Consider the following 23,070-nt stretch of genomic DNA (forward strand, 5'->3'; position numbering starts at 1 on the left):
GGGGGTGACTCACTTTATTCTGTCCGCGGCGGGAAAGGAATAAACAACTGGAATCCTCTTGGGGATTTGAAACCATCTTGTCCAGGCTGACCCAGACTTTCTCAAACAGAGCGTTCAGCACATGAGATGGAGGAACATTACCTCAGCTTTTAATATATATATCTCTAATTATATATATATATATATATATATATATATATATATATATATATATATATATACACACACACACATATATACATATACACACATATATACATATACACACACATATATATACATACATACACACACAGACCCTTTTGCAGGAACAGCAGGGTCCTCAGTGATGTTAATGCGTCCTTAATATTTACAATCATGTACCGAATGTTCTTTGCCAATATTGGATCTAATCAGGTAACATTATGGTTGACATAGGAATCCGTATCCGTGTCGGTATCAGTGTGTAGTAACCGGGCAAATAACATTTTTGCGACCCCGAGGGGCCTGAGGGAAAGGAAGTATAGTCATGAACCTCACATCCTCCATAGATTTTCTCTACGTCTGTGTCTGGGACACAGAGTTATCCAACCTTACTTTGATATGAATCACAATATTATTCAAACTTTCACCCAGTCAGTTACTGGTGGTGCCGACAGGGCCACCCCATCACATGTCTGCGTCCCTAATATAGTTTCCTCTTGGGAAAACTACTCAGCCATCTATATGTTGACATACATGTACCAATTACCCACAGACACACCAGCCTATGGGGGACAGACCCACAGTAAATCTGCCATAGGAACACAGAGGATTTGTCAGCTCACAACTCAGCCCCAAAAATACACAGTCACGGAATAATAACTTTATAGTGACAGACATGTAGCGCATATATATATATATTTATAATAAGCACCCATATCGCTGCGCACCCCCTCCTGTTTTGCACCCTGATCTTGTCAGCAGTGAAGGAAGGACCAGCGTCTCCCTGCCGAGAGAATATAGCGCCAAGGAGTGTGCCGGTGAGGAAGAAGCCCCGCCGCCGAAATGGCACGCTTCAGTCCCGCCAGGAAATAATTATGCTGGCGGGGTAAGGACAGTGCCCAGGCACCAATGTCCGCTTTTGCCAGCCTTTTGTGAGGATAGTATGCTGCCCAGGGCACGCGCCCCCCCCCCCCCCCCCCGCAGTGCCTGTGTGGGAGCATGGCGCACAGCGTTCCGCTCGCTGCGCGGTACCTCAGAAAGCAGTCACCGGAGAAGTCTTCTGTTCTTCTGCTACTCACCTGTCTTCTGGCTCTGTAAGGGGGTGACGGCAGGCTGCGGGAGTGAGCATCTAGGCGTACCCAGCGTTCAGCACCCTCAGAAGCTAATGGTGTCCTGTCAGCTAGAAGCAGAGCCATTGAACTCACTAGAAGTTTGTCATACTTCTCTCCCCTAAGTCCCACGAAACAGGGAGACTGTTGCCAGCAGCCTCCCTGAACATAAAAAACCTAAGATAAGTCTTTTCAGAGAAACTCAGTAGAGCTCCCCTGTAGTGCGTCCAGTCTCACTGGGCACAATTCTAAAACGGAGGTCTGGAGGAAGGGCATAGATTAAGACTTTCAGAGGGTGTGACCTGGATCCTCAAAGTGCCCATGTCTCCTGCGGATCCCGTCTATACCCCATGGTTCTTAATGTGACCCCAGCATCCTCTAGGACGTATGAGAAATAAAGCAGCCAGTATTTACCCTGCACAGAAACAATATAACCCACCCAAATCGAACACTCTGCACGTTATATCTGGCACACAACATGGTTTTTTTCTAATTGCTCGCTTTTTTGGTTTGCTAACAAACCTGAATAAGACCCTCAGTCAGCAAAGAACCCTTATGTAATTGCTGAGAGGCTAATTGTGATATGAAAAAAAAAAGAAAAAAAAAAGAAAAAAAAAAAAAAAAGAAAAAAGAAATTAGTGGTGTCGCTAATGTTGCAATCAAAGAAAAAAGTTTGGACACCACATAAAAAAAAGTAATGGACTGGGTAGACAATGTGGGCCTGATTCAGAGATGTATGCAAACCTTAAACCCGTCCTTTTCCTCATTAAATAAAGTGGGACACAATACATAACCAAAGATTCAGAGGGTGAGGGGTGGTTAGATATCTGGAATAATCTAGCCTCTAGCTTGATTTGGTCAAAATGAAGCAAGAATTATGCTTCAACTATAGTGTATAAAATCTTCCCAACCCCTCCCAATATCTGCTGGAGATCCTCTTCACAGGGTAGTTCTTTCTTTAACATGTTCCAAGCTTAAAGTCTATTTTTCACCAACTTGCAAGTAAATGTTCATCTCTTCCTTATGTAAAGTTTCAGCTCTTTGGGCCACTCATTTACCTTTCTAATAAGCCATTGTAAGTGTGTCCTAAGGACTGTTCCTTTATTTCCCAAAATTTCAACCTTTCTATTAATAAAACATTGTCTTGGGGGAAAAAATCTTCCCCAAAATACCAACACATTTTGCCAATTCCCTTTTCCATCCTCATTTTTGGCCTTTCCACCCGTATAACTCCACTCTACTTGTCTTTTTTTTTCATACTCCCACCAACTTAAAGAAACAAGAAAGTATCTATTATGTAAATATTGGCATTTTCCTGTAGGTTAAGTGTTTACATTATTTATGTACACAACCAGAGACATTCGTAATGGGAAACTTTATTCTCGAATGCATGCTGTTTGCACTGGTATACTGTGTATATCTTTACCCTTCTCAAATAGTTTTTAAAAAATACAAAGAACAAAAAAAAAACAACCTACATCTAGATCAGTTTACACAGATCTTAATATAGTTTTAGGTATGAGCAACAACCACCAATTGTTTCAACAAAAATGATTTACGGAAGAGATTAAGAATATATATTTTTTGAGTTGATCCTAAAGGGTCTACAATGGATTAACTTTTTTCCTTTTTCTTTGGCGTTGTCTTTTTTTCCGTTTTGCCTCTACCACAGTCTCCAATTCGTCACAAGCCTCCGTCGCCATTTCTGAGTCATTGGTCGTCTCTTGATCTGGTCTTTTTGAATTCATCATGCTCTCCATGAGATCTGGATGTTCTTCTCTGCAAACGTTAAGGAGAGTTGGTTTAAAAACAAAATGATACAGGGGTTGAGGCAGAGCTGAATACATGTGTATATCATAACTTGCCACTGAGCATGCTCCAAAAATTGGTGCACCCAAGTGGTATCCGGTCTACAGATCTACACTAAATAAGTCTACAGTCAATAAGTAGACAAGTAAAAGGTACTTATTTTTTAAAATTTTTCATATTTTACCATCCAAGTGGACTAAAATTGGGAATAGGGCACCTTGCCCGAAGCATGGCAAGCAAAGCGAGGGGACTCAGTAAACGAATGGGGCTTGTTTGTGGCAGAAAAGAGACAATACCCCAAAACACACACAAAATAAAGTAAGATTTTAATTATCTACTGGTAAATCCTTTTCTCGTAGTCCGTAGGAGATACTGGGAATCCATTTAGTACCATGGGGTATAGACGGGTCCACTAGAAGCCATGGGCACTATAGAAGTTTGATTGTGTGTGCTGGCTCCTCCCTCTATGCCCCTCCTACCAGACTCAGTCTAGGAAACTGTGCCCGAGGAGACGGGCATACTTTGAGAGAAGGATATAGAAAATTAAAGTGATGAGAATCCTAACCAGAACAAGAGGAAAGCCATGCTAACCAAATATGCAAACAGGGACAGCTACAGCTGAACCAAACAACATTACTGAACCAAGTAACAGAGCAGGAAGTATGAAGCACCGGAGGGGCGCCCAGTATCCCCTTCGGACTATGAGAAAGGAATTTACCGGTAGGTAATTAAATTCCTATTTTCTCTTACGTCCTAGGGGATACTGGGAATCCATTTAGTACCATGGGTATGTACCAAAGCTCCCAAACCGGGTGGGAGAGTGCTGAGGTTCCTGCAGAACTGATTGACCAAATTGAAGGTCCCTAAAGTCAAAAGTATCGAACTTGTAAAACTTAGCAAACGTGTTTGACCCCGACCAAGTAGCTGCTCGGCAGAGCTGTAGAGCAGAGACACCCTGGGCAGCCGCCAAAGCGGAACCCACGAAAACGTCTTGCTGAAGCCAAGGCCAACAGTGTGATGGTCTTCCACGTAAGGTACTTTACGTCTACCTCTTGCAACAGTTCAAACCAGGCCAATTGAAGAAACTGCAGCACCAAACTGAGATCCAAAAGGTGCCGTAGGAGGCACAAAGGAAAGATTTAAGTGCAAAACACCTTTTAAAGAACGTCTGGACCTCAGGGAGAGAAGCCAATTGTTTCTGAAAGAAAATAGACCAGGCCGAAATCTGAACTTTAATGGCGTAGGCCGACGTCAACTACCGACTGCAGAAAAAGCTGGAAACGTCCCAGATGAAAATTCCACCGCAGAATAGTGTCTGCTCTCACACCAAGAGACATATTTCTTCCAAATACGATGGTAATGTTTAGACGTTACCCCCTTTCTGGCTTGGATCATAGTCAGGATGACCTGGTCAGGAATCCCTCTCCTGGCTAGAACCAACCGTTCAACTTCCATGCCGCTAAACGTAGCCGTGGTAAGTCTTGATAGACGAACAGGCCCTGCTGCAGAAGATCCTCTAGAAGAGGCAGAGGCCGCGAATCTTCTATCAGCATCTCGAGAAGATCCGCATACCAGGCCCTTCTTGGTCAGTCCGGAGCAATGTGGATAGCTTGAACCTTTTCCTTTTTTATTATTTTTAGATTTCTTGGGATCAGAGGAATGGGAGGAAACATGTACACCAGCTGGTAAACCCACGGAGTTGTCAGGGCGTCTACCGCTGCCTGTGGGTCCCTTGACCTGGAACAATACCGCTTGAGCTTCTTGTTGAGAGACCATCATGTCGATTTGTGGATACTCCCACCAACGTGTTAACCACCGAAACACCTCCGGGTGGAGGCCCCATTCCCCCGGGTGCAGATCGTGTCTGCTGAGGAAGTCTGCTTCCCAGTTGTCTAATCCCGGAATGAAGATCGCCGACAATGCCACGGCGTGTTTTTCCACCCAGAGGAGAATTCTTTACACCTCTAACATTGCGGCTCTGCTTTTTGTTCCACCCTGTCGGTTTATGTATGTCACCGCCGTCACATTGTCCGACTGGACCTGAATGGCCTGATTCTGAAGAGATGAGGCCTGCAGAAGGGTGTTGTAGATAACCCTGAATTCCAGGATGTTTATTGGAAGGATGACTTTCTAACTTGACCATCTTCCCTGAAACTGCACCCCCCCCCCTGGGTGACTGCTCCCCAACCTCTGAGGCTTGCGTCTGGTTAGCAAAATCCACAGAGACCTCCGACCCTCGACTAGGTGAGAAGTCTGTAGCCACCACAGGAGGGAGATCCCGGCTTTTGGTGACAGCCGAATCCTCTGGTGCATGTGTGATGCGATCTGGACCATTTGTCCATAAGATCCAGCTGGAAGGGCCTCGAATGAAACCTTTCGTACTGAATTGCTTCGTAAGAAGCCCCGTTTCCCCCAGAAGGCGTATGCAGAGATGCACTGAGATACGGGTCGGATTCAAGACGGCCCAAACCATCGACTGGATTACCATTGCCTTTTCCAAGGGAATGAATACCTTGAGACTGTGTCCAGTATCATTCCCAGGAACTGAAGCCTCTGTGTTGGTTCTAGGTGAGATTTTGGCAGGTTCAGAATCCACCCATGATCCAGGAGTAGCCTGGTTGAGAAGGCAATGTTTTCCCAACAGTTGTTCCCTGGATGCCTTTATCAGAAGATTGTCCAAGTACGGAACTACGTTCACTCCCTGTCTGTGGAGCATCAACATCATCTCTGCCATCACGTTGGTGAACACCCTTGGTGCCCTGGAGATACCAAATGGCAGGTCTGCAGTGCAAGCCGTAGATAAGCCGGTCAGATCGGAATGTGAAGGTACGCATCCTTGACATCCAGAGACGCAAGGAATACCCCCTCCTCCAGACCTGAGATAACCGCTCTCAACGACTCCATCTAGAATATGAACAGTCTTGAGTACGGGTTCAATGACTTATTATTTATTTATTACCAGTTATTTATATAGCGCACACATTCCACAGCGCTTTACAGAGAATATTTGGCCATTCATATCAGTCCCTGCCCCAGTGTACACACACAAATTCATGCTAGGGTTAATTTTGTTGACTTGAGGTTCAGAATCGGTCTTACCGAACAGTCCGGTTTCTGTACTACAAACCAGCTGGAATAGTAACCCTTGTTGTGTAGATGAGGTGTAACTGGAACAATGACCTGGGTCTGTAACAGTTTTGAATGGCGTCGTGTAAGTTTACTCTCGCCTCTTGTGAAACTGGTAAGCCTGATTTGAAGAATCTGTGAGGTGTGAGCTCCTGGAACTCCAGTCTGTAGCCCTGGGATATAAAGGTCTATGACCCAGGGATCCTGGCACGACCCTGTCCAGATGGGACTGAAGAATTTTAGCCGGGCTCCCACCCTCATTTCTTCCAAGCATCGCGGTCCACCATCATGCGGAAGTTTTTGGAGGAAGCAGAGCTCAAGCCCTGTTCCTGTGAACCGGCAGTTGCTGGTTTGCGTGGTTTACCTCTAGTACCTCTGGTGGCGGTAGAAGAACCTCTGGCTTTGCCCCTAAACTTGGCAGTCCGAAAGGACTGTAGATTAGGTTCAGAGTAGGTCTTCCTAACTGGCGGAGTTGCAGAAGGTAGGTATGTGGACTTATCCGCAGTAGCTCAGGAGATCCATTTGTCGAGTTCATCTACGAATAAGGCCTCTCCTGTGAAAGGTAGGCCTTCCACTCCTTTCCTGGAGTCCGCGTCAGCAGTCCACTGATGTAGCCATAATCCCCTGTGTGCCAACACTGCCAAAGTTGTAGTGCGTGCATTAAGCAAACCTATTTCTTTTATGGCTTCCACCATAAAGTTCGCAGAGTCTTGTATATATTGCTGGAGCAAGATAATTTCCTCGAGGTAAGGTGTCTAACCCCTCAATTAAAATACCTGTCCATTTAGCAATGGCTTTTGTAATCCACCCACATGCTATAGCGGGTCTCTGGGCCGCCCCGGCAACAGTATACAAAGATTTGTGCGTAGTCTCAATCTTGTGATCAGCCACACCTTTTAGGGAGGCTGCACCAGGCACAGGTAGTACATTTTTACTTGAGAGCCTGGAGACTGACGCATCCACTATCGGTGGATTATCCCATTTTATTCATATACTCAGGATGAAAAGTAAGAGGATAACAGCTGCCTAGGAATTTGAAATTTCTTATCTGGAGTAACCCACGGTACTTCAAGAAGGGCATTTAGTTCATCTGACACAGGAAGAGTGGCTGAGAATTTTTTCTTAATATTAAAGTAAGATTCCTTACTCTCCTGTCACCTTATCAGGGATATTTAGAATTTCTCTGATAGCATCTATGAGAGCCTCTACACCCTGTGAGTTTACCCTCACCTACCTCCATTTCTGACCGTTCAATATCAGAGTCAGAATGCAGGATATGGGTCAAGGTATGTTTTTGCGGACAAATGGTAGAGGACTGAAACGCTGGTCCTTTTTCATAAACTCAGCCATAAACTGCCTTAAGTATTGAGTCTCTCTCATTATGAGATCATTTTGTAGAAATGGTCGAAATCATTCCCCTAGAGGAGTCCAGCCATGCTGGTTCTGCCCCACTAGCCTGGGAAGGGATACTACACACTAGTGCACAGGTTCTCAAACTCGGTCCTCAGGACCCCACACAGTGCATGTTTTGCAGGTCTTCGCATAGAATTACAAGTGAAATAATTGGTTCCACCTGTGGACCTTTAAAAATGTGTCTGAGTAATTTATTCACCTGTGCACCTGCTGGGTTACCTGCAAAACATGCACTGTATGGAGTATTGAGGACAGAGTTTGAGAATCTATGCGCTAGTGAACCCCCTGGAGAAGAACACTGTGCCTTACATGAAACGCATTCTTTCCCTGACATACTGCAGTAGTGACCGCACACACACAGGAAAAGGTTAAAAGCACAATTAACCCACAAAGAGCCCTTCCAGGGAGAGAAAGACTATGGAACCAGCACATGGCGCCCTTATCGCTAATGCCAGGCTTAGCCGAGTCGTTAAGTCCCTAGATTAGGGACTTAGTACACTAGTAAACAGCTCCCCGCTGCTATAACCCTCTGGTACCGCTGAGGTAACCTGGAGGCTTTCCAGAAGAGCTGCGCATCCCTGTCAGTCAGCGTCTGTCTCAGCTGCAGTAAGGAAAATGACGCCTGTGAGCTGCTGGATCCGTTCATAGAGAAGTCCCGCCCCTTCAATGGCATGCGGTCTTCCCGCTCTTCTTTATACTTGCTTATGTGTCTGTGTGCTTGGTACTCACCACTCTTCATTCTTCTGGCTCTGTAAGGGGTGGCGGCGTGCTGCAGGAATGTATGCTCGCCGTGGTGGGGCTTGCGAATAGTTCCCTCAGGAGCTAGCATCCTGTCAGCGGGGACGTCCATGTCCCCCACACCCCCCAAGTCCCACGAAGTAGGCAGGTTGGTGCCATCCAGTCCTGCCTGAAAAATAAGATTTTAAACCTACCGGTAAATCTATTTCTCCTAGTCCGTAGAGGATGCTGGGGACTCCGTAAGGACCATGGGGTATAGACGGGCTCCGCAGGAGATAGGGCACCTAAAAAGAACTTTGACTATGGGTGTGCACTGGCACCTTCCTCTATGCCCCTCCTCCAGACCTCAGTTAGAGAACTGTGCCCAGAGGAGATGGACACTACAAGGCAGGATTTAGAAATCCAAGGGAAAGATTCATACCAGCCCACACCAAGCATACCACGTAACCTGGATCATACAAAACCAGTTAACCGTATGAACAACAACAGCAACGGTCCAAGACCGATTTCAACTGTAACAAAACCCTTATTTAAGCAACAACTATATACAAGTCTTGCAGAGTTTCCGCACTGGGACGGGCGCCCAGCATCCTCTACAGACTAGGAGAAATAGATTTACCGGTAGGTTTAAAATCTCATTTTCTCTTACGTCCTAGAGGATGCTGGGGACTCCTTAAGGACCATGGGGTTTATACCAAAGCATCCAATCGGGCGGGAGAGTGCGTATGACTCTGCAGCATCGACTGAGCAAACGCTAGGTCCTCATCAGCCAGGGTATCAAACTTGTAGAATTTAGCAAAAGTGTTTGACCCCGACCAAGTCGCCGCTCGGCAAAGTTGTAATGCCGAGACGCCTCGGGCAGCCGCCCAAGAAGAGCCCACCTTCCTAGTGGAATGGGCCTTAACCGAATTTGGTACCGGCAATCCAGCCGTAGAAAGAGCCTGCTGAATCGTATTACAGATCCAGCGAGCAATAGTCTGCTTCGAAGCAGGTGCGCCAATCTTATTGGCAGCATACAGGACAAACAGAGCCTCTGTTCTCCTGATTCTAGCCGTCCTGGCTACATAAATCTTTAAGGCCCTGACTGCGTCCAGGGATCTGGAATCCTCCAGGTCACTTGTAGCCACAGGCACCACAATAGGTTGATGATTCACATGGAATGAAGAAACCACCTTAGGCAAAAATTGCGGACGTGTCCTCAATTCAGCTCGATCCACATGAAAAATCAAGTAGAGGCTTTTGTGTGACAAAGCCGCCAATTCTGACACTCGTCTTGCTGATGCCAAGGCCAACAACATGACCACCTTCTGCAACACCACGTTGTGGTCCCACGGTGCCACTGGAGGCACAAAAGGAGGCTGGATGTGCAGCACTCCCTTAACAAACGTCTGGACTTCTGGAAGAGAAGCCAATTCCTTCTGAAAGAAAATGGAGAGGGACGAAATCTGTACCTTAACAGAGCCTAATTTCAGGCCCATATCCACTCCTGTCTGTAGGAAGTGGAGAAAACGACCCAGATGAAAATCTTCCGTAGGTGCATTCTTGGTCTCACACCAAGACACATACTTTCGCCAGATACGGTGATAACGCTTAACCGTCACCTCCTTCCTAGCCTTTATTAAAGTAGGGATGACATCTTCCAGAATCCCCTTTTTCGCTAGGATTCGGCGTTCAACCGCCATGCCATCAAACGTAACCGCGGTAAGTCTTGAAATACACAGGGCCCCTGTTGCAACAGGTCTTCCCTCAGAGGAAGAGGCCAGGGATCTCCTGTGAGCCTCTCTTGTAGATCTGAGTACCAGGCCCTTCGAGGCCAGTCTGGGACAACGAGTATCGTCTGTACTATTCTTTGCCTTATGATCCTCAACACTTTTGTGATGAGAGGAAGAGGAGGAAACACGTAGACCAATTTGAACACCCACAGTGTTATCAGAGCGTCTACTGCCACTGCCTGAGGGTCCCGAGACCTGGCACAATACCTCCAAAGCTTTTTGTTGAGGCGTGACGCCATCATGTCTATTTGAGGAGTTCCCCAAAGACGTGTTATGTCTGCAAAGACTTCTTGATGAAGTCCCCACTCTCCTTGATGGAGATCGTGTCTGCTGAGGAAGTCTGCTTCCCAGTTGTCCACTCCCGGAATGAAGACAGCCGACAGAGCGCTTACATGATTTTCCGCCCAGCGAAGAATCCTGGTGGCTTCCGCCATCGCGACTCTGCTTCTTGTCCCGCCTTGGTGGTTCACATGAGCCCCTGCTGTGACATTGTCTGATTGAATCAGAACCGGTAGGTTTCGAAGAAGACTCTCTGCTTGTCGAAGGCCGTTGTAAATGGTCCCGAGTTCCAACACATTGATGTGTAGACAGGACCCCTGGTCTGACCAAAGTCCCTGAAATTTTTTTCCCTGTGTGACCGCTCCCAATCCTCGGAGGCTCGCGTCCGTGGTAACCAGGATCCAATCCTGAATTCCGAACCTGCGACCCTCCAGCAGGTGAGCACTTTGCAACCACCACAGGAGAGACACTTGTCCAGAAGGTCCCATTGAAAAGTCCTTGCATGGAACCTTCCAAAGGGAATGGCCTCGTAGGCCGCCACCATTTTTCCCAGAACTCGAGTGCATTGGTGAACGTACACCCTTTTCGGTTTTAGCAGGTCTCTGACCCGGTTCTGGATGTCCTGGGCTTTCTCTATTGGGAGGAAGACCTTCATTTGTTCCGTATCCAGTATCATACCTAGGAACGGTAGTCGAGTTGTCAGAATCAACTGTGACTTCGGTAGATTAAGGAATCCAACAGTGTTGCTGGAGAACTCTCAGAGAGAGCGCCACACTGCTCAGCAATTTCTCTCTTGATCTCGCTTTTATCAGGAGATCGTCCAAGTATGGGATAATTGTGACTCCATGCTTGCGCAGGACCACCATCATTTCCGCCATTATCTTGGTGAAAATCCAAGGGGCCGTGGAAAGTCCAAACGGCAACGTCTGAAATTGGTAATGACAATCCTGTACAGCGAATCACAGGTATTCCTGATGGGGGGCATATATGGGGACATGAAGGTACGCATCCTTTATGTCCAGAGACACCATAAACTCCCCCTCCTCCATGTTGGCTATTATCGCTCTGAGTGATTCCATTTTGAATTTGAAACTTTTTATGTACAGGTTTCGGGATTTCAGATTCAAAATAGGTCTGACCGAACAGTTTCGGGACCACAATAGGGTTGAGTAGTAACCTCTTCCCTGCTAATGCAGGGGAACCTTGATTATCACTTGCTGCATACACAGTGTTTGAATTGCAGCTAACACTACATCCCTTTCCGATGTGGAAGCTGGTAGGGCCGATTTGAAAAATCAGCACGGGGGCACCTCCTCGAATTCCAGTTTGTAACCCTGGGAAACTATTTCCAACACCCAGGGATTCAGGTCTGATCTGACCCAGGCCTGACTGAAAAGTCGAAGACGTGCCCCAACCGGTGCGGACTCCCTCAGGGGAGCCCCAGCGTCATGCTGTGGGTTTTGGAGCAGCCGGGGAGGACTTTTGTTCCTGGGCACCTGCTAAAGCAGGTGCTCTTTTGCCTCTGCCCTTGCCTATGGCGAGGAAAGAGGATCCCCGACCTTTTCTGGACTTGTGCGACCGAAAGGATTGCATCTGATAGGGTGGTACTTTCTTTTGCTGTTGGGGAATATATGGTAAAAAATTTGATTTACCTGCTGTAGCTGTGGAAACCAGGTCCGTCAGCACATCCCCAAACAATACAATACATCTCCCTTATAGGGTAGTACTTCCATATGTTTTTTGGAATCCGCATCACCCGTCCATTGGCGAGTCCATAAGGATCTTCTCGCCGAGATAGACATGGCATTGGCCCTAGAAGCTAGCAATCCAATGTCCCTTTGAGCATCCCTCATAAATAAGACTGCGTCTTTTATATGGGCTAGAGTTAACAATATAGTATCCTTATCCATATTATCAAATTTATCTGTCAGCTCATCTATCCAAACTGCAATTGCGCTACACCCATGCCGACGCAATTGTCGGTCTTAGCACAGCACCCGTATGAGAATAAATACACTTTAAGGTAGTTTCTGGCCTGCGATCTGCAGGGTCCTTAAGGGCCGCTGTGTCAGGAGACGGTAGCGCCACTTTCTTGGACAAGTGCGTCAGGGCCTTGTCCACAGTGGGGGGTGATTCCCAAATCTCCCTGTCCTGTTTAGGGAAGGGGTATGCCATATAAATTCTTTTGGGGATCTGCGGTCTCTTTTCCGGAGTCTCCCAAGCTTTTCCAAAGAAATCATTTAATTCATGAGATGTGGTAAAATTAATAATCTGTTTCTTTTCCTTAAACATGTGTACCCTTGTGTCGGGGACCGAGGGTTCATCCTCAATATGCAACACATCCCTTATTGCCACAATCATACACTGAATGGTTTTAGTCACCCTAGGGTGCAATTTTACTTAGTCATAGTCGACACTGGAATCAGAATCCGTGTCGGTAGTAGTGTCTTGTGTTAAGGGACGCTTTTGAGACCCCGACGGGCCCTGTGAGTCGGTCCAATCAGAGGATTGACCCCCTGATGTCCCCCCTAATTCAGCCTTATCAAGCCTTTTATGTAAAGATGCCACACTTGCATTCAACATATGCCATATGTCCATCCAATCCTGAGTCAACACAACCGACGGGGACACACCACTAATTTGCTCCACCTCCTCCTTGGAGAAGCCTTCCGCCTCAGACATGTCGACACACACGTACCGACACCCCACACACACAGGGATGAACCTATAAGGGGACAAAACCCCAACCAGGCCCTTAGGAGAGAGAGAGAGAGAGTATGCCAGCACACACCCAGCGCTTAAAAACACTGGAATTATATTATATATATATATATATATATATATATATATATATATATATATATATATATATATATATATATATATATATATATATATATATATATATATATATATAATCTCCTTAATTCCCACTCACTGCGTCGCCAAAGTGCCCCCCTCCTCTTTTTTCCAGCCTGTGAAGTTCAGCAGGGGAGAGATCAGGGAGCCAGCGTTTCCTCATGCAGTTTCTGTGGCGAAAATGGCGCTGGTTAGTGCTGAGGATCAAGCCCCGCCCACCCGACGGCGGGCTTCGGTCCCAGTAATCTTATATAAAAAATGGCGGGGGATTTTAGGATTTACTGTCCCACAGCCTAATCCTGCTTTATATTGCCAAAAAATGAGGAAACTTGCTGCCTAGGGTGCCCCCCCTGCGCCCTTCAGCGCCTGCTTGTGTGTGTACTGTGAGCAATGGCGCGCAGCTTACCGCTGCGCGCTTACCTCATGAAGATCTGATGTCTTCTGCCGCCTGATGTCTTCTTTGCCTTCTCATACTCACCTGGCTTCTATCTTCGGCATCTGTGAGGAGGACGGCGGCGCGGCTCAGGGACGAACCCCAGGTGAGACCTGTGTTCAGACTCCCTCTGGAGCTAATGGTGTCCAGTAGCCTTATAAGCAGTGCCCAACTTGACAAGCCAGCTCTGCTTCTCTCTCCTCAGTCCCACGATGCAGGGAGCCTGTTGCCAACAGGACTCCCTGAAAATAAAAAACCTAACAAAATTCTTCAAAACAGAAAACTCTGGAGAGCTCTCTGCATTGTACCCTTTCTCCTCTGGGCACAGAATCTAACTGAGGTCTGGAAGAGGGGCATAGAGGGAGGAGCCAGTGCACACCCACAGTCAAAGTTCTTTTTAGGTGCCCTATCTCCTGCGGAGCCCGTCTATACCCCATGGTCCTTACGGAGTCCCCAGCATCCTCTAGGACGTAAGAGAAAATAAGAATTTACTCACCGGTAAATCTATTTCTCGTAGTCCGTAGTGGATGCTGGGAACTCCGTAAGGACCATGGGGAATAGCGGCTCCGCAGGAGACTGGGCACAACTAAAGAAAGCTTTAGGACTACCTGGTGTGCACTGGCTCCTCCCTCTATGACCCTCCTCCAGACCTCAGTTAGGATACTGTGCCCGGAAGAGCTGACACAATAAGGAAAGGATTTGGAATCCCGGGTAAGACTCATACCAGCCACACCAATCACACCGTATAACTCGTGATACTATACCCAGTTAAAAGTATGAAATATAACTGAGCCTCTCAACAGATGGCTCAACAATAACCCTTTAGTTAACCAATAACTATATACAAGTATTGCAGACAATCCGCACTTGGGATGGGCGCCCAGCATCCACTACGGACTACGAGAAATAGATTTACCGGTGAGTAAAATCTTATTTTCTCTAACGTCCTAAGTGGATGCTGGGAACTCCGTAAGGACCATGGGGATTATACCAAAGCTCCCAAACGGGCGGATGACTCTGCAGCACCGAATGAGCGAACTCTAGGTCCTCCTCAGCCAGGGTATCAAACTTGTAGAATAAAGCAAATGTGTTTGACCCCGACCAAGTAGCTGCACGGCAAAGTTGTAAAGCAGAGACCCCTCGGGCAGCCGCCCAAGAAGAGCCCACCTTCCTCGTGGAATGGGCTTTTACAGATTTAGGATGCGGCAGTCCAGCCGCAGAATGTGCAAGTTGGATCGTGCTACAGATCCAGCGACCAATAGTCTGCTTTGAAGCAGGCGCACCCAACTTATTGGGTGCATGCAGGATAAATAGCGAGTCAGTCTTTCTGACTCCAGCTGTCCTGGAAACAGATTTTTAGGGCCCGGACTACGTCCAGCAACTTGGAATCCTCCAAGTCACGAGTAGCCGCAGGCACCACAATAGGCTGGTTCAAATGAAAAGCTGAAACCACCTTTGGGAGAAATTGGGGACGAGTCCTCAATTCCGCCCTATCCATATGGAAAATCAGATAAGGGCTTTTACATGATAAAGCCGCCAATTCTGACACACGCCTGGCCGAAGCAAAGGCCAACAGCATGACCACTTTCCACGTGAGATATTTTAAATCCACGGTTTTAAGTGGTTCAAACCAATGTGACTTTAGGAAATTCAACACCACGTTGAGATCCCAAGGTGCCACTGTGGGCACAAAAGGGGGCTGAATATGCATCACTCCCTTAACAAATGTCTGAACTTCAGGTAGTGAAGCCAGTTCTTTCTGGAAGAAAATCGATAGAGCTGAAATCTGGACCTTAATGGAACCCAATTTTAGGCCCATAGGTCACGCCTGACTGTAGGAAGTGCAGAAAACGGCCCAGCTGAAATTCCTCCGCTGGGGCCTTCCTGGCCTCACACCACGCAACATATTTTCGCCATATGCGGTGATAATGGTTTGCGGTCACTTCTTTCCTAGCTTTAATCAGCGTAGGGATGACTTCTTCCGGAATGCCCTTTTCCTTCAGGATCCGGCGTTCAACCGCCATGCCGTCAAACGCAGCCGCGGTAAGTCTTGGAACAGACAGGGCCCCTGCTGCAGCAGGTCCTGTCTGAGCGGCAGAGGCCATGGGTCCTCTGAGATCATTTCTTGAAGTTCTGGGTACCAAGCTCTTCTTGGCCAATCCGGAACCACAAGTTTAGTTCTTACTCCTCTCCACTTAGCGTCCACAGCTATCGCCTGAGGGTCCCTTGACCTGGCGCAATATCTTTTTAGCTTTTTGTTGAGGCGGGACGCCATCATGTCCACCTGTGGCCGTTCCCTTCGATTTACAATCAACTTGAAGACTTCTGGATGAAGTCCCCACTCTCCCGGGTGGAGGTCGTGCCTGCTGAGGAAGTCTGCTTCCCAGTTGTCCACTCCCGGAATGAACACTGCTGACAGTGCTATCACGTGATTTTCCGCCCATCGGAGAATCCTTGTGGCTTCTGCCATCGCCGTCCTGCTTCTCGTGCCGCCCTGTCTGTTTACATGGGCGACCGCCGTGATGTTGTCTGACTGGATCAGTACCGGCTGGTTTTGAAGCAGGGGTCTTGCCTGACTTAGGGCATTGCAGATGGCCCTTCATTCCAGAATATTTATGTGTAGGGAAATCTCCTGGCTTGACCATAGCCCTTGGAAGTTTCTTCCCTGTGTGACTGCCCCCCAGCCTCAAAGGCTGGCATCCGTGGTCACCAGGACCCAGTCCTGTATGCCGAATCTGCGGCCCTCTAGAAGATGAGCACTCTGCAGCCACCACAGCAGAGACACCCTGGTCCTTGGAGACAGGGTTATCAGCCGATGCATCTGCAGATGGGATCCGGACCACTTGTCCAACAGATCCCACTGAAAAATTCTTGCATGGAACCTGCCGAATGGAATTGCTTCGTAGGAAGCTACCATTTTTCCCAGGACTCGCGTGCAGTGATGCACCGAGACCTGTTTTGGTTTCAGGAGATCTCCGACTAGAGACGACAACTCCTTGGCTTTCTCCTCCGGGAGAAACACCCTTTTCTGGTCTGTGTCCAGAACCATCCCCAGAAACAGTAGACGTGTCGTAGGAACCAGCTGTGACTTTGGAATATTCAGAATCCAACCGTGCTGTTGTAGCACCTCCCGAGATAGTGCTACCCCGACCAACAACTGCTCCCTGGACCTAGCCTTTATAAGGAGATCGTCCAAGTACGGGATAATTAAAACTCCCTTTTTTCGAAGGAGTATCATCATTTCGGCCATTACCTTGGTAAATATCCTCGGTGCCGTGGACAGACCAAACGGCAACGTCTGGAATTGGTAATGACAGTCCTGTACCACAAATCTGAGGTACACCTGGTGAGGAAGGTAAATGGGGACATGTAGGTAAGCATCCTTGATGTCCAGTGATACCATGTAATCCCCTTCCTCCAGGCTTGAAATAACCGCCCTGAGCGATTCCATCTTTAACTTGAACCTTTTTATATAGGTGTTCAAGGATTTCAAATTTAAAATGGGTCTCACCGAACCGTACCTCAAACATTGTGGAATAGTAACTCTTCCTTGTTGAAGGAGGGGTACCTTGACTATCACCTGCTGCGAATACAGCTTGTGAATTGCCTCCAGCACTGCCTCCCTGTCCGGGGGAGCTGTTGGCAAGGCAGATTTGAGGAAACTGCGAGGGGGAGACGTCTTGAATTCCAGCTTGTACCCCTGAGATACTACCTGTAGAATCCAGGGATCCACCCGTGAGCGAGCCCACTGGTTGCTGAAGTTCTTGAGACGGGCCCCCACCGTACCTGGCTCCGCCTGTGGAGCCCCAGCGTCATGCGGTGGACTTAGAGGAAGCGGGGGAGGACTTTTGTTCCTGGGAACTGGCTGTATGTTGCAGCTTTTTCCCTCTACCTCTGCCTCTGGGCAGAAAGGACGCGCCTCTAACCCGCTTGCCTTTCTGGGGCCGAAAGGACTGTACCTGATAATACGGTGCTTTCTTTTGCTGTGAGGGAACATGGGGTAAAAATGCTGACTTCCCAGCTGTCGCTGTGGAAACGAGGTCCGAGACCATCCCCAAACAACTCCTCACCCTTGTAAGGCAAAACTTCCATGTGCCTTTTAGAATCTGCATCCCCTGTCCACTGCCGAGTCCATAAACCCCTCCTGCAGAAATGGACATTGCACTTATTTTAGATGCCAGCCGGCAAATATCCCTCTGTGCATCTCATGTAAAAGACAGCGTCTTTAAAATGCTCTACGGTTAGCAATATAGTGTCCCTGTCTAGGGTATCAATGTTTTCCAACAGGGAATCTGACCACGCAGCTGCAGCACTGCACATCCATGCTGAAGCAATAGCCGGTCTCAGTATAATTCCTGAGTGTGTATATACAGACTTCAGGATAGCCTCCTGCTTCCTATCAGCAGGCTCCTTTAGGGCGGCCGTGTCCGGAGACGGCAGTGCCACCTTTTTTGACAGACGTGTGAGCGCTTTATCCACCCTAGGGGATGTCTCCCAACGTGACCTGTCCTCTGGCGGGAAAGGGAACGCCATTAGTAACTTTTTAGAAATTACCAGTTTCTTATCGGGGGAAGCCCACGCTTCTTCACACACTTCATTTAATTCATCAGATGGGGGAAAAACCACTGGTAGCTTTTTCTCCCCAAACATAATACCCTTTTTTGTGGTACCTGGGGTAATATCAGAAATGTGCAACACATTTTTCATTGCCGTAATCATATAACGAGTGGCTCTATTGGAATGTACACTAGTCTCATCGTCGTCGACACTGGAGTCAGTATCCGTGTCGACATCTGTGTCTGCCATCTGAGGTAGTGGGCGTTTTAGAGCCCCTGATGGCTTTTGAGACGCCTGGGCAAGCACGGGATGAGCAGCCGGCTGTCCCACATCTGCTATGTCGTCAAACCTTTTATGTAAGGAGTTGACACTGTCACGTAATTCCTTCCACATGTCCATCCATTCAGGTGTCGACCCCGCAGGGGGTGACATCACATTTATCGGCACCTGCTCCGCCTCCACATAAGCCTCCTCATCAAACATGTCGACACAGCCGTACCGACACACCGCACACACACAGGGAATGCTCTGACTGAGGACAGGACCCCACAAAGTCCTTTGGGGAGATAGAGAGAGAGTATGCCAGCACACACCAGAGCGCTATATAATGCAGGGATACACACTACACACAGTGATTTTTCCCCTATAGCTGCTATAATACACAATTTGCGCCTAAATTTAGTGCCCCCCCTCTCTTTTTTACCCTATTGAGCCTGGAAACTGCAGGGGAGAGCCTGGGGAGTGTCCTTCCAGCGGAGCTGAGAGAGGAAAAGGCGCCAGTGTGCTGAGGGAGATAGCCCCGCCCCCTTCACGGCGGACTTCTCCCGCTTTTTTCAGGATATTTTTGGCAGGGGATTTTACACATATATAGTCTTACTGACTATATTATGTGTTTTTTTTACCAAGCTAAGGTATTTTTATTGCAGCCCAGGGCGCCCCCCCCCCCCAGCGCCCTGCACCCATCAGTGACCGGAGTGTGTGGTGTGCATGGGGAGCAATGGCGCACAGCTGCAGTGCTGTGCGCTACCTTAATGAAGACCGGAGTATTCAGCCGCCGATTTTCTGGACGTTCTTCTTGCTTCTGGCTCTGCAAGGGGGACGGCGGCGCGGCTCCGGGGCCGGACGACCGAGGCTGGGCCTGTGTTCGATCCCTCTGGAGCTAATGGTGTCCAGTAGCCTAAGAAGCCCAAGCTAGCTGCAAGCAGGTAGGTTCGCTTCTTCTCCCCTCAGTCCCTCGAAGCAGTGAGTCTGTTGCCAGCAGATCTCACTGAAAATAAAAAACCTAAATATACTTTCTTTTCTAAGAGCTCAGGAGAGCCTCTAGTGTGCAACCAGCTCGGCCGGGCACAAAATTCTAACTGAGGTCTGGAGGAGGGGTATAGAGGGAGGAGCCAGTGCACACCAGGTAGTCCTAAATCTTTCTTAGTTGTGCCCAGTCTCCTGCGGAGCCGCTATTCCCCATGGTCCTTACGGAGTCCCCAGCATCCACTAGGACGTCAGAGAAATAAACTTACATTTTCTAAACTGAGTCTGGTAGAAGGAGCATAGAGGAAGGAGCCAGCACACACAATCAAACTTCTGTAGTGCCCATGGTTCCTAGTGTACCAGTCTATACCCCATGGTACTAAAAGGAATCCCAGTATCCCCTAGGATGTAAGAGAAAACGGTCTTTTTGTGTCGACCTTTTGACCCTATCGACCATTAGTGGTTGACCTACTGACTGTAGATCTTTTTAATGTAGATCTAATAATCCACACCCCACCCAAGTATGGCCAATGCAGAGTAAATAAGATTTTACTCACCGGTAAATCTAAAACTCGTAGTCCGTAGTGGATGCTGGGGACTCCGTAAGGACCATGGGGAATAGACGGGCTCCGCAGGAGACATGGGCACTCTAAAGAAAGATTTAGTACTACCTGGTGTGCACTGGCTCCTCCCTCTATGCCCCTCCTCCAGACCTCAGTTAAGGTTAACTGTGCCCGGAAGAGCTGACATTACAAGGAAAGGATTTTGGAATCCAGGGTAAGACTCATACCAGCCACACCAATCACACCGTATAACTTGTGATAACTTACCCAGTTAACAGTATGAACAAACATATCAACCTAAGGATGCCAATATAACATAACCCTTTATTAAGCAATAACTATATACACGTATTGCAGAAAGTCCGCACTTGGGACAGGCGCCCAGCATCCACTACGGACTACGAGAAATAGATTTACCGGTGAGTAAAATCTTATTTTCTCTAACGTCCTAGTGGATGCTGGGGACTCCGGAAGGACCATGGGGATTATACCAAAGCCTCCAAACGGGCGGGAGAGTGCGGATGACTCTGCAGCACCGAATGAGCAAACTCAAGGTCCTCCTCAGCCAGGGTATCAAACTTGTAAATTTGCAAATGTGTTTGAACCCCACCAAGTAGCAGCTCGGCAAAGCTGTAATGCCGAGACCCCTCGGGCAGCCGCGCAAGAAGAGCCCACCTTCCTTGTGGAGTGGGCTTCTCACTGATTTCGGATGCGGCAATCCTGCCGCAGAATGAGCCTGCTGAATCGTGTTACAGATCCAGCGAGCAATAGTTTGCTTTGAAGCAGGAGCACCCAGCTTGTTGGATGCATACAGGATAAACAGCGAGTCAGTCTTCCTGACACCAGCCGTTCTGTTAACATAAATCTTCAAAGCCCGGACCACGTCCAGCAACTTGGAATCCTCCAAGTCACGAGTAGCCGCAGGCACCACAATAGGTTGGTTCAAATGAAACGAATTCACAACCTTTGGTAGAAATTGCGGACGAGTCCGCAATTCTGCCCTGTCCATATGAAAAACCAGATAGGGGCTTTTACATGACAAAGCTGCCAATTCTGACACACGCCTAGCCGACGCTAAGGCCAACAGCATGACCACTTTCCATGTGAGATACTTTAGCTCCACGGTCTTAAGTGGCTCAAACCAGTGAGATTTCAGGAAACCCAAGACCACGTTAAGATCCCAAGGTGCCACAAAAGGGGGCTGAATATGCAGCACTCCCTTAACAAACGTCTGAACCTCAGGCAGTGAAGCCAGTTCCTTTTGAAAGAAAATGGATAGGGCCGAAATCTGGACCTTTATGGATCCTAATTTTAGGACCATAGTCACTTCTGACTGTAGGAAGTGCAGGAATCGACCCAGCTGGAATTCCTCTGTAGGGGCCTTCCTGGCCTCACACCAAGCAACATATTTTCGCCATATACGGTGATAATGTTTTGCTGTCACGTCTTTCCTAGCCTTTATCAGCGTAGGAATAACTTCATCCGGAATGCCCTTTTTCGCTAGGATCCGGCGTTCAACCGCCATGCCGTCAAACGCAGCCACGGTAAGTCTTGGAACAGACAGGGCCCTTGTTGCAACAGGTCCTGTCTGAGAGGCAGAGGCCACGGGTCCTCTGTGAGCATTTCTTGCAGTTCCGGGTACCAAGTCCTTCTTGGCCAATCCGGAGCAATGAATATTGTTCTCACTCCTCTTTTTCTTACAATTCTCAGCACCTTGGGTATGAGAGGAAGAGGAGGAAACACATAGACCGACTGGAACACCCATGGTGTTACTAGTGCGTCCACAGCCATCGCCTGAGGGTCCCTTGACCTGGCGCAATACCTGTTTAGCTTTTTGTTGAGGCGTGACGCCATCATGTCCACCTGTGGGAGTTCCCATCGATTTGCAATCAGCGTGAAGACTTCTTGATGAAGTCCCCACTCTCCCGGGTGGAGGTCGTGTCTGCTGAGGAAGTCTGCTTCCCAGTTGTCGACCCCCGGAATGAACACTGCTGACAGTGCTTGCACGTGATTCTCCGCCCAACGAAGAATCATGGTGGCTTCTGCCATCTCTCCCCTGCTTCTTGTGCCACCCTGTCTGTTGACATGGGCCACTGCAGTGATGTTGTCTGACTGAATCGGCACTGGTTGGTCTCGAAGCAGAGGCTCCGCTTGGCTTAGGGCGTTGTATATGGCCCTTAGTTCTAGGATATTTATGTGCAGACAAGTCTCCTGACTTGACCACAGACCTTGGAAGTTTCTTCCCTGAGTGACTGCCCCCCATCCTCGGAGGCTTGCATCCGTGGTCACCAGGACCCAGTCCTGTATGCCGAACCTGCGGCCCTCGAGGAGGTGAGCACTCTGCAGCCACCACAGAAGAGACACCCTGGCCCTGGGGGACAGGGTGATCAGCCGATGCATCTGAAGATGCGATCCGGACCACTTGTCCAACAGATCCCACTGAAAAATCCTGGCATGGAACCTGCCGAAGGGAATGGCTTCGTATGACGCCACCATCTTTCCCAGGACTCGCGTGCAGTGATGCACCGACACCTGTTTTGGTTTCAGGAGGTCCCTGACCAGAGTCGCGAGCTCCTGAGCCTTCACCTCCGGTAGAAAAACCTTCTTCTGGCCTGTATCCAGAATCATGCCCAGGAAGGGCAGACGCTTCGTAGGGATCAGCTGCAACTTTGAAATATTCAGAATCCAGCCGTGCTGCCGCAACACTTCCTGAGTGTGCGCTACGCTGATCAGTAACTGCTCCCTGGACCTCGCCTTTATGAGGAGATCGTCCAAGTATGGGATAATTGTAACTCCTTGCTTCCGAAGGAGCACCATCATCTCTGCCATCACCTTGGTAAATATTCTCGGTGCCGTGGACAGGCCAAACGGCAGCGTCTGGAATTGGTAATGACAGTCCTGTACCACAAACCTGAGGTACTCTTGATGAGGCGGATAAATGGGGACATGCAAGTAAGCATCCTTGATGTCCAGAGACACCATGA

At 48.3% G+C, this 23,070-nt stretch overlaps 1 protein-coding gene across 2 annotated transcripts in view; it reads right to left on the reverse strand.

Moving 5' to 3' along the window:
- Positions 1-2,652: 2,652 nt before the first annotated feature.
- LOC135055640 (nucleolar transcription factor 1-B-like) overlaps positions 2,653-23,070 on the reverse strand; it is a 122,681-nt gene continuing 102,263 nt past the window's right edge. For both annotated transcript variants that reach the window (XM_063959937.1, XM_063959938.1), the window contains exon 7: positions 2,653-3,071. In XM_063959937.1, coding sequence (XP_063816007.1) covers positions 2,897-3,071 — 175 coding nt within the window. In that variant the 3' untranslated portion in view covers positions 2,653-2,896. The remainder of the gene's footprint in view (positions 3,072-23,070) is intronic.

This window comes from Pseudophryne corroboree, chromosome 3 (genome assembly GCF_028390025.1).
Source record: "Pseudophryne corroboree isolate aPseCor3 chromosome 3, aPseCor3.hap2, whole genome shotgun sequence".
NCBI lineage: Eukaryota > Metazoa > Chordata > Amphibia > Anura > Myobatrachidae > Pseudophryne > Pseudophryne corroboree.